Source organism: Ailuropoda melanoleuca, chromosome 1 (assembly GCF_002007445.2).
Source record: "Ailuropoda melanoleuca isolate Jingjing chromosome 1, ASM200744v2, whole genome shotgun sequence".
NCBI lineage: Eukaryota > Metazoa > Chordata > Mammalia > Carnivora > Ursidae > Ailuropoda > Ailuropoda melanoleuca.
In genome coordinates this window covers 12271243-12283588 of record NC_048218.1, presented here as the reverse complement: position 1 = coordinate 12283588, position 12346 = coordinate 12271243, and the positions used below count along the sequence as shown (strand labels likewise).

Genomic DNA, 12346 nt, shown 5'->3' with positions numbered 1-12346 from the left:
TCGCCGTTGGGCTGTCTGGAGCTGCTGGACATTTCTTTGCTCACCTCCCACTTAGTTGCCTTTTTTTCCCCCCAAGAAGGTGATATGTTGCTTAAGGTCTTCTGAAAAGCTCTCATCAGGCCTCATTCTTGGTCCTGGTGCCAGAGACTAATGTATGGTCACATCTTTGACAGATAGTAACACACCGTCCACACCTTGGTCTTTCAGTGGATGGTGCGATTGCCCTGGAGGCTGATGGGGGATCTCTAGGTAGACCAGAAACTCTGTGTGCTAGTCCCCTGTGGTGGGGAGTCGTGGTAGGGATTCTCACCCTGTTTAGCCACGAAGGACCCTGTTTTATTCTAATAAACAAGGTTTCCCTAGAGCAAGATGGGTTAGCTGACCCTGGAACATGCTCTAGGGGATGGGGCCACAGGACCCATGCCTAATTCACAGGAATGGCATCAATTAGGCCCCTTCTCAAAGCCGTTGATAAATCTTAAAAAACAAAAAGAAGCCACGTGAGCAACAGATATAGCTTACCAGCAATTTGTTCACTCGGCAACTATGTGTTGAGCCAGGTGCTGTGCCGAATTCTCAGTGCACAACGGGGGTTGAAACAGCCAAACAACCTTGGTCAGTCCCTGCTCCTGCAAAGATCGTTATTTTTTTTTTTTAAAGATTTTATTTATTCATTCGACAGAGAGAGAGACAGCCAGCGAGAGAGGGAACACAAGCAGGGGGGGTAGGAGGGGAAGAAGCAGGCTCCCAGCGGAAGAGCCTGACGTGGGGCTCGATCCCAGAACACCAGGATCACGCCCTGAGCCGAAGGCAAACGCTTAACGACTGAGCCACCCAGGCGCCCCTGCAAAGATCATTATTAATGCTCGCGTCCCTTGGACTGAGTGACAGGCAGTGTTCCAGGGGCTTTGCAAGTATTAACTCATCTCCTCTGCTTAGCAACCCTTCAAGGGAGTGCTCTGTGATCCCACTTTACTGATAAGGAAACTGAGGCCCGAAGAGTCTTGGGCCCTTGCCCAAGTGGCACTGATAGTGGGTATAGAGCCAGGATTTGACCAAGCTGGCTTGACTCTAGAGTTTGCCTTAAATCGTCACTCTTTACTGCTTCTCCTTCTACTATGTTGTGCTTTGTCTCGTGGGGTTTACATTCTAGTGGGGCAAACAGACATCTTTTAAACAAGCTATAAGGTGGGTGTGGGAACAGCTGTGGAGGAAGTGGGTGGATACAGCAAACGAGGATGGGGGTGGCCTCCAGAGGAGGAAACCTTAAAGCCAAATCCTTAGGATGAGTAGAACTGAACTCTGGAGAGGGAGATGTCAGGGAGGAAAGCCCGAGACACAGGGAACAGGATGTGGCAAGGCCGGGGTGGGGGTGGGGTGTGGTGGGGAGGTGTGGGAAGGGGTTTGGATTTCGCCCTAAAGGTGGCGAGAAGCCACTGGAACACTATAAGCAGGTGGGTGACAACATGTTATGGATTGAATTGGGTTCTCTTCCCGAAAGATATACCAGAGTCCTAACCCCCAGTGTCTCAGAATGTGATGTTATTTGGAGAGAAGGTCTTTACAGGGGTAATCCAGTGAAAACGAGGTCATAAAATCCAGTATGACAGACGTCTTTATAAAGAGGGGAAATTTGGACACAGAGAGACACAGGGAGAATGCCGTGTGGGGCTGAAGGCAGAGCTCATAGTGCTGTATCTNTCTGTGATCCCACTTTACTGATAAGGAAACTGAGGCCCGAAGAGTCTTGGGCCCTTGCCCAAGTGGCACTGATAGTGGGTATAGAGCCAGGATTTGACCAAGCTGGCTTGACTCTAGAGTTTGCCTTAAATCGTCACTCTTTTACTGCTTCTCCTTCTACTATGTTGTGCTTTGTCTCGTGGGGTTTACATTCTAGTGGGGCAAACAGACATCTTTTAAACAAGCTATAAGGTGGGTGTGGGAACAGCTGTGGAGGAAGTGGGTGGATACAGCAAACGAGGATGGGGGTGGCCTCCAGAGGAGGAAACCTTAAAGCCAAATCCTTAGGATGAGTAGAACTGAACTCTGGAGAGGGAGATGTCAGGGAGGAAAGCCCGAGACACAGGGAACAGGATGTGGCAAGGCCGGGGTGGGGGTGGGGTGTGGTGGGGAGGTGTGGGAAGGGGTTTGGATTTCGCCCTAAAGGTGGCGAGAAGCCACTGGAACACTATAAGCAGGTGGGTGACAACATGTTATGGATTGAATTGGGTTCTCTTCCCGAAAGATATACCAGAGTCCTAACCCCCAGTGTCTCAGAATGTGATGTTATTTGGAGAGAAGGTCTTTACAGGGGTAATCCAGTGAAAACGAGGTCATAAAATCCAGTATGACAGACGTCTTTATAAAGAGGGGAAATTTGGACACAGAGAGACACAGGGAGAATGCCGTGTGGGGCTGAAGGCAGAGCTCATAGTGCTGTATCTTCGAGCTCAGAAACACCAGATTGCCAGAAACCCCCAGAAGGTCTGGGAGCAGCATGGAACAGTTTCTCCCTCCCAGCCTTCAGAAAGCACCAACTCTGGCCGACTCCCTCGGCTTGGACTTCGAGACTCCAGAACCGTGAGAAAATCCATTTCTGTTGTGTAAGCTCTGGAGTCTCAGGAGAGGCCAAAAGTAAACTGATGAGGTAAAACTCTCCAATCCAGATCCCAAGAGCCATTCTCCCTCCCTGGAAGTATGAAATGAGTCCTGTCCTGAATCAAGTTCACCAACAGACGAATGAAGTAGGCTCACGGAATTCTTGGTCATCTCTTACCCAATGGAGTGAAAGCCTCCATCAGCCACCCAGCAGAGAGCCCCACACGGTTCGATTGTAAATCCAGGTTCTCCAGCATTGCTGCTATCTGTAGGTAAGAAGTTACTGGCTGTATGAAAACCAAAAAGCAAAGAAAACCACAAAACATGCAGAATTTTGTTCACGCAATGGTGGAAGAGTCCCCAGGAACAAGAGAGGGCAAGCCCTAGTGCATAAACACTTTTCGAGAAACGTCTGTGTCATATTACTAACTTTTCAGTGGGCAAAGCCGGCTGCATGGCCAACCTGGAGTCATGGGGAGAGAGAGAAGATTCCACTGTGTGATGGGGTGGGGGGTGGTAAGGAATGTGTGGGCTTTGTGTTTTTGTTTTGTTTTGTTTTGCAATCGAACACACTTGTCTACTGCTGTGAACTGGACTGTAGCCCCCCAAAATCCATACATTGAAGCCCTAATTCCCCAGCTTGATGGAATTGGAAGTGGAGCCTTTGAGAGGTCATGAGGGTGGAGTGCCCGTAATGGGACAAGTGTCCTTACAAGGAAAGAGTCCGAGAGCTTGCTTGCTCCCCAGCAGTGAGGACAAAGCAAGGAGGTGACTACGTGCAAAGCCCAGAAGAGAGCTCACCGCAGCCCGGCCATGGTGGCTCCTTGTTCTCCGACTCCGGGCTCCAGAACTGTGAGAAAATCAATATCTGTTGGTTGAGCTCCCCCATCTGTGGTATTTTGTCATGGTGGCCTGAGCTGACGAAGACACCTACTTACCTATGTGTGTTACCTGTAAACAATTCCGGCATGTCGGGAGGCACAGGCATAGCTGGGTCAGTTCCAGAAGCCATCAGAAGAGAGTTTAATCTGCTTCTGAGGCAAAAAGTGGAGTTTGCCAGGTGGAGGAGAGGAGAGGAAGATTTCCAGGCAGAAGGAACAGCATATGCACAGAGGCTTGAACGTATGAAAACCTGATTACTATCATTCTTGATCCTAGAGAAAATGAAAAACTTCAGAACCTTCTTTAAGAGATTAATCTTCCACTGCTTTGGGGTGTTGTGTCTGAGATACTGGTTAGGTTTCTGTTTGGTCCCCATGACTTTGCTGGCAGAATTGGAAATGGAAATCCCAAAGCGAATTTAATTTAAAAGGCCTTTTAAGAAAGAGAGCGAAAATGGAACCAATTTTCTTTCTGAGTCAGATACTGTTATCATAAAACATCCCTTTTTATCGTTCTGAAACAACAGAATGAAGAATTCACTTCTCAAATCAAAAGCAAACTTCTGCCTCCAGAGATTTGGACCTTGAGGGATGGAGGAGGCCTTTCTCCAAGACTTCTGGGACTGACTTGGAACGAAAACCAGCTTGTCACTCACGGAAGCCTTTGGAAGGCGAGCTCTTTCCACAAATGGGGCCCCCAGGACCCCCCTCCTCGAGTGAATCAGACAACAATGTCAGTGGAAAATGACGTATGCTGTCTTGGGGCTTTTCCACGATTTTCAATGGTCTTCATTTTCATGTATGAATATCTTTCAAATCATTTGTGTCTTACCTTTAATCGAGATGACTGGAATATCTCGATCTCCAGTGAACTTTGAGATGTCAGACCCGAAAGCAAAAATGTTCATTCCGTGGTAGTGAACCATTTTTATGGTTAACTCACTTTTCCTCAGAGTGGCATATATGCTAGTTAAAAAAATTAATGCAGATGTACTCTTTAAATGAAAAGAATAAAAGTTAACTTTATTTTCAGAATATTACAGTGCTCTTTTGAGAACTTTGGTGAATCTCTAAGAATAAGGAAAATAGAGATTGAGAGTCCTAGTCCCAAAACATTGGAAATGCTATATTGTTTCAACCAAAGCCGCTCTTTGCTCTCCTGGGAGTGCCTGGGGTGGGGGAAGAATGTGTGTGAAGACCTGGTGCCTAGTGGAGGGTCGTGTACAACACACCCAGACCAGCATCCCAGTCTCACTGAATCTCTTTTCTCTTAGTGGGAAAAATCTCTCTCCAGTGCTGTCCCTTTGGGTAGACAGGTTGGCTGAGGGGAGCCATCTTGTTTCCAGCCCTGCTCAGGCCTTTAGGCCTTAGATTCTGTATAAGTTCTGCCAGATACCACCAGCTACTGCCATTGGTCATATGGGGAAGAATAGCATTTTCTTTCCATTTATATGCCCTCAAAAGGGCAGGAGAAGGAGGTAGAAACAGGAGACCTATGACTTCTTTTGGGTAGCTTAGGGCTTTTGACTTTTACCAGAGAAATTTCCTTTTTTTTTTCTTTCTTTTTTTTTTTTTGGTAGCTAGCCTGTGCATTTAAAATAGAAGAGGGGAAGGAGGAGGGGAAAAGGAGGAAAAAGTGTTAAATCCACAAGCAGGTAATTTCTTGTGGAACATAGTCCATTTTAAGGAGCAGTCATGAAGTTTGAGATTTTCTAAATGGACACATCTGTTCCCACTCTACTTTCAAGGCTTTATTTATTTTATTTTTTAAAGATTTTATTTATTTATTTGACACAGAGAGAGAGAGAGAAAGAGAGAGAGAGAGCACAAGCAGGGAGACCGGCAGGCAGAGGGAGAGGGAGAAGCAGGCTCCCTACTGAGCAGAGAGACCCATGTGGGGCCAATCCTAGAACCCTGGGTTCATGATCTGAGCCGAAGGCAGATGCTTAACCGACTGAGCCACCCAGGCGCCCCTCCTTTCAAGACTTCAAATCAGAAGTTGTATTGAAAGTCGGTGCTGAAAGATGGAAAGATGTTTCTTTTAGGCAGAGAGTTATTTTTAATTTTTCGGAGGCAATTCCTTTCTTGAAGAATCACACAGAAGCCCGGTGTGTCAGCTGAGGGTCTCTCAGCTTCATTCTGGTATAAACTGGGCAGTTCCCAAGGATGTTGCCCACTGGCCCTGTGAGAACAGTAGCCAGACACCCCCAGGGGCCAGCACAGCTCTGTCCATTACTTTGTTCCTTGTGTCCTGCTAAAGGTGCTGTCCAACTTCTCCAGGACGGTCCAACTCTCTGTCTTTCCTCTCTTGGATGATAGGTGACACTCCAGCTTTTTCTCCAGGGAGTATCTCATTATCTGAGTAAACATGAGGACCACCATTGGGCTTCCTGACTTAATCCCAAAGATTCCGCATTTATATTTCATGGGGCCCCATCCCTTCATCTTCCTGCTTTTCTTCATTGTCACCTTATCATTTCCTTTTGATGCCAGCATATTCCACATTGGCCAGTACCTTTGGGTTTTCTGTTATCTAGCCACTGACTCAGCCTTATTTCTTTCTGTTTGGAAAAACCCACAGGATCATGACCCTCAGGTCATGATCTCGAGGTCGTGGGATTGAGCCCTGTGTCGGCCTCTGCACTCAGCAGGAGTCTGCTTGAGATTCTCTCTCCCTCCCCCTCTACCCCTCCCCGCTCATGCTCCCTAATAAATAAATAAAAAAATTTTCAACAAAAGAACAGTTTGTGATTCCTGGGGGCCCCATGTCTGCCATGGAGAAGTTAGAAAGCCCCTGGGCCACTTTTCAAAAGACACATCAGGAAATTCTGAACATGTCTTGAGACTCCTACTAATTCTATGGGATTACAGAGGTTTATAAGCTGCATTCCACATTTTCCCCTTGGTATTCTCACACACTTCTGAAATGTCAGAGGGATGAGATCTCTCTATCCCGGTATTAAACATGCATGAAAAGCCTGGGGGAGAGGAATGAAGATGCTTGATCTGGCTTCTTCATAAAATCTCCTGGGGGAGGAGGATTCTTCACGTAGGTTCCCGTTATTCTTTGGGAGCGGGATACAACTATAATTGTAGCTTTGCATCTGTGGTTTTTAAAAGTTTAGTGATGAAGCAGGTCACATTTATCAGGCACTGAGTCTGTACCAGGCCCAGCATCCGGTACTTTCTGTGGCTTAGTTCATTTGACCCTCATACAACCTGAGAGGTAGCTACTATTATTACCCATGGTTTGTAGAGGAGAGACCCTGGATGAGACAGCACGGTCCTCTTTAAGGACTTGTGACTGTTTTTGCTGATGATGAACCGCTCCAAGCAGAATGAAATTCTGGAGTCAGTTTGGTAAAATAATCAGTTTTTATAATAACCGCTTGCTCCATCCTGGTTGGAGTACTCAGCACAGGTTCACCAGCACTGTCTTTAAAAGAGGCATCTGTTACCTTTTTCTGTGGTCCCAGCCAGATAATGGAGAAGGGCAGGGACCAGAATGCCATCTTTAGAAGCCAGTTGGTGGCAAGGAGATGTCTCAAAGACGCCCTGAAGAAAGAAACGTTCATAAAGGTTTTAGAGTTGGTCCTCTGGCCTCATATTACATATTACGTTCATATTACCTGTTATGTCCTTCAGCTGGATTTCCCTCCACGACCATAATATCCTACCTCCTTTACTATGCCACGCGATTTTATGCACCCCACCGGTGACAGGAAGCTCTTGTGTCCCCAAAAGACAAAGGGAAATATAAAAGGTCATAGGGCGGTATTCTTCGAACTGGAGTGTTGTATACTCTTCTTGAAAAGGAAGAACATTCTTGGTAACCCCTGGTGTTGACTTCAGTTATTTTTATTTAAGTTTTGCTTAACGTGCATGAATGTAAAATTAAACTCCTTTTATTTATGGCCCTGTACAAACAAAAACCCAAAACCAATTTACAATTTAAATATAACCAAGACTTAAAGAATCCCCAAATATTCAAATTAGCAGCATGAGTTGGGTGCCGTGGCTCCTGCTTCATGAGCTCTAAGAGCTCTGGGCATGCTTCTCCTTGCTGGGCACAGGTTCTCTGAGCTGGTCGACCTACTGTCACGCGATCACTTAATTCTTCCCCCATTTTCACCCTTCCAGTGGTTTTCAAACCAGATTTTCAAACAGATGTGAAGCTTGTGAAAACCCCAGTTGTGGAGCCCTACCCCCAGAGATTCTGATTCCGTGGGTCTGGGGTATGGCCCCAGAATTTGCAGATCCAACATTTCCAGGCTGCCCTACGGAGCACCACACACTGGAAACCACCCCCAAAGTCCACTTCTGTCCCTTTCTCATTAGCCTGTGACAATAAGAGTGTTATATTTTGGCTAAGGTTGTGTGTGGGTAAACACAACTGCAAAAGCACTGAAACCCAGTGTGCGCTTGGTTGTATGGTGGCCCTCCAATGGCCCTGGTTGCGATGTGTAAGATGTGTTAGAGTATCGCCGAAAGAAAACTCAAAATAGAACTGCTGAACCCCTGAAGATGTGTCCTGTGGACCTCAGTTTGCGAAACAGTGTATGGTTGGGTATTATAAAACATTTGCCTGCGGGGGAATGATACGGTGTAAGTACGAGGCTCCTGAGCTGTAGGTGTGAATGTTCAGACCAGGACAAAGGTGCCCAGAGCGAGCAGGGACAGAGAAGACTGGTCTTGTTCCACAACCAAAGGGGAGAAGAGAGAGACCATGGCTTAGTGCTGGGATGCCTTCCTCGTGCCTAGAGTTGCCCTGAGTGGGCTGAGCTGCACTGGGGAGCTTGGAAACAGTTGTCCTGAAGGTGGTTCGGGGGCCCCCAACAAGAACTCTGTGCGTGTTCTGGGAAGGGATTCCTATTATAAAAGCCATGTGTCCAACACCCTTTTGAATGCAGAAATTCTACAACCGGGTGGGTGTGGGGGTGCTTCTGAGTTTTCTTTCTTGTTAGTCTCCAAGAATCCTCCCAGCCGGCATGTTTCTCTCTGGCTCAAACGTACCCACGGGGCAGCATCGCTGGTAGGTTCCCAGACGTGTTACCAGCCCCAGTGCTCCATCCTGTCCCCCCTCCTGGCTTCTTCAGTCCTGTGACCATTCTCACCATCCGTCCCGCTTTCCAGGTTTATGGACAGCTTGGCACATCGCCTTCCCATGTCTATTACTGACTAGCCTTTCTCTCTGTGGCCTGCTGTCCCTCTCACTCAGACTTCAGTGGCAGCGGGCCGATTGACTGCCCCAGGCTCCTGCTCCCCGTTCTGAGCCCCTTAAAGCCACTTAATACCAGATGACTGCTCCCCAAGGTGTCTGCCGTGGAACTTGGATTCGCCCAACATCTATTCTTGTCCTGGGGAATGCGTTCCACCAAACACACAGGGAAATGCTGCTATAAATGGCTCTGCGTATGCCTGGTTCCTTCTTGTCTCCGGATCTTGTCTGCCCAGCTTATCCTCCCCATCCCAAACATGTAGAAGCTCACACTCAGATACTCCCCCCGCCCCCCCAGAGGCCACCTGTCTTCAGGGACTTATTATAGACTTCTTTCTCCCTTAATTGAACGCCTCTGTGGTCGGAAGCAGCAAAGTTCATTTCTTAAACCCCCTGCATTCATCGCTCCTTGAAAAGACTGTCCTTAGTCATCTGTTGACTTGTTGACTGTCCCCACGATCCAAGATGGCCGGGCTCTGCCTGCTTCACCCCTGCCCAGCATCTATACCACTGCCCAGGGTGGAGAGCGAGCCAGCAAGTGTCTGTGGCCTGGATGTTTACGTATCTGTCTCTCTAACTCCGCTGTGAGTTACCAAGGAGGCAGCGGGTCTTAGAGTTATGTCTGCAATTTGAGGATGATTTCTGGCTGGAGCCCGTGGGCTCTGTACCTGTCGTGATCTGGGGCCCTGTAATTCAGAGGCGCCTCAGTGGAATTAGGCCCCAAGGGTCTCAATTTCAATCTGTCTCATTGGATTTGTTTTGACTGGCAGTCCTATTGCCTGTTTTTAAAACATAGTCTCTCGGGCACTTTTAAACACTTGAGACCTCTTGACACGCAGGCATTTCATCCCCATCAGGAAATCTCATCAAAATGATATTAAGTTTGCACATCAGGAAAATAAGAGTCCTCCAAGAAGATGTTGCCGTTCGCTAGATTGGCTTTGGATATAAGCAGTTAAGCCCATTCAGAAGGCATTCCCAACCACATCTGAGCTGCGGGGCCAGGGCTGCAGGGCGGAATCTCACAGTGAACAATAATATAAAAAATAAGAGCAGGAAGGAGACACCCCCCACCGCCCCCCGGGGAATTCTCTGGTTACAGGCACAAACAGAATTCAAGAGAAGAGCAACAGGCCAGTTTTGGGGATGAGACTTTTGTTGCGAAGGACTGACAGGTAACCAGGCCTGCCAGCTAGGCTGTGGCTTGCCTCCCTGTGCAGGGTCTTGCCCTATATTTTTTTTGTCTGGCTTCCTCCAGTCTCCACCATGTAAGCCATACTTGGAAAACCACCGAACGGCAAGACTACTTTTACTCAAGTTTCCTAGCATGCTCCTGGTATTTTCCACAGAATCTGGCCTGGACTTCCTTCCAGAAGGAAGGACATGGTTTCCCTTCCTTAGTGGGTAGCTCTTGAAGTTCCTCAGACTCCTTTGATCTCCGCAGTCCATTGTCCAAGTCTTCACAGGCAAGCTTTGACCCATGCTTTTCACTTTGGCTCTTTCAGTGTGGCGCTGAGTTTTCTAGAAAGAAGGCCTCTTGAGGTCAGCCTGAAAGTGATACGGCTGAAGCGTCGCCAAGCCCATGCCGTATTTGCCTTCCCCTCCCCGGGGGCCTTTTTCTGGTCTCATGCTTTGGTGTCTGTCTTTTCAGAGGCGTGAACATGTATGCCATGTTGACTGGCACCCTGCCTTTCACGGTGGAGCCTTTTAGCCTGAGGGCTTTGTACCAGAAGATGGTGGACAAGGAAATGAACCCCCTCCCCACCCAGCTTTCCACAGGTAAGGTGCCCGCCGCCCTGGATTCTGGGTTCCAAGACTTGTGTGCCTACCAGGTTTGGTCCATCCATGAAGCAGTGCTTGCTTTGCAAAAATGGTATTAGGCCTTTTCCTAGGGTTAAACCATGACTCAAGGGCAGTTGGGTTTCCCATGGCTAAGCAGCCATTCATCTCACCTTGGTCCTTTTCCTCTCCGTTATCACTCTGAACCCCTCACTTCCTCCTTCCTCCTCCTGCACAAAACACATGGCATCAGAAGGATCTTGGAAAAATAATTGCAGTCTTGATTGTTTTAAAGCTCACCATATTATAATGTTGACTTTGAAAAAAGCATTTATAATCACATTTCTATTGTGCTTTCCTTTGTCAATTCACTGTCAAGAACTATTACTTTCATTCAAGTTTGGTCTGTGATTTGTTTTGCTATTTGAGGTTTTGAGCCTGTTCGAAAGCTTTTAAATATATGTAGTTTCAGTTACTTGATGAGACTGAATCTTCAGGTGTGTTTGGCCAGTATTCTCAAACTTCAGGGGGTTCACGTTTCAGTAAACAGGTCGCATTAAGATTTGGTTTCAGATCCAGTAAATTAGCACAATTTGTTCTTTTGTTTGGGTCACAATTCGCTTCGAGTTCCTGGCTTCAGGTTGGCCCTGGCGATCATTTAATCTGCTCCTTAGAGTAAACTCAGCTTCACTGAGATGAGGCATGTGACCACAACAACAAAAAAAGATAATTAATTAATTTAATTATTTAATTTCAACATGATTTAAAATATAGCATTTTTATTTTACTACTGTTATGTATTTTTTCTCTTGAGTTTATAAAGCATACGTGAAGCTTGCCAACTGGAATTCAAGCTGAAGTGTATTTCTGTATGTAATGATCTAATTTGGTCTGTACTCTCACCTTTGCTAGGGAGGGTAGATTCTTGTGTACCCTCATGCCTGGAAAAGGCAGGCAGGGCTCACTTTGAATCCCAGTGAGATGCTGAGGAGCTGGAGAAATGCTTCTCACTATTTAATCATGATAGGCCAGGCTATGCTACACTTACAGATAGCCCCCAAACCTCAGTGGCTTAAGACAACAAAGACTTAGGGAGGAGGAGCAGGTGGTTTGGCCCGTGGTAGGCCCTAGGGTGGGTTGCGCAACAGGGCAAATCCAGATAGATTAGCAGCCCAAGAAGTCAGTCTCGTTACTTCAGAACTGACGTTGTTTTGGGGTGTCTGGGAGGTGCAGTCAGGTAAGCGTCCAACTCTTGGCTTTGGCTCAGGTCATGATCTGAGGGTCCTAAGACTGAGCTTTGCATCAGGCCCTATGCGTGCTCAGCGTGGAGTCTGTTTGAGATTCTCTCTCCCTCTCCTCTTGCCCCTCCCACTCATGCTCTCTCTCTCAAATACATAAATCTTTAAAAAGAAAAGAACCAACATTGTTTTAACTCCAGTAATATTACCCAGATTTAGCAGGCTGGGCTCTAAGTATTTTCTGATCATGCAAATTGAATTTACTTTAAAGAAGTAAAAGCTTCACCCCAAAGATGTTTAAAGAAAAGTCCAGAAGAAATTCCAAAGAAGATGCATTAGAAATGTTCTGAGTGATTTTAGCGTCACTGGGGTTGGCTCCTGCTCTGAGCAGACAGCTTTGACTTTGGCCTTAAGCTCTGTGTGTGCTTTTTAAAGATCTTCACATTCCTCAGGGACTTTGTTGTCTTGACTTGTCAAGCATGAACAAGCAAGAATTGCATTTCTTTCTTTCTTTCTTTCTTTCTTTCTTTCTTTCTTTCTTTCTTTCTTTTTTTTTTTTTTTTGAAGATTTTATTTATTTAAGGGCACCTGGGTGACTTAGTCAGTTAAGCGTCTGCCTTTGACTCAGGTCG

The 12346-nt window shown here is 46.8% G+C and overlaps 1 protein-coding gene across 1 annotated transcript in view; it reads left to right on the top strand.

The window, feature by feature from the left end:
• HUNK (hormonally up-regulated Neu-associated kinase) overlaps positions 1–12346 on the top strand; it is a 106581-nt gene that overhangs the window by 57252 nt on the left and 36983 nt on the right. Inside the window, exon 5 of the mRNA XM_034656314.1 lies at positions 10349–10476. Coding sequence (XP_034512205.1) covers positions 10349–10476 — 128 coding nt within the window. The remainder of the gene's footprint in view (positions 1–10348; positions 10477–12346) is intronic.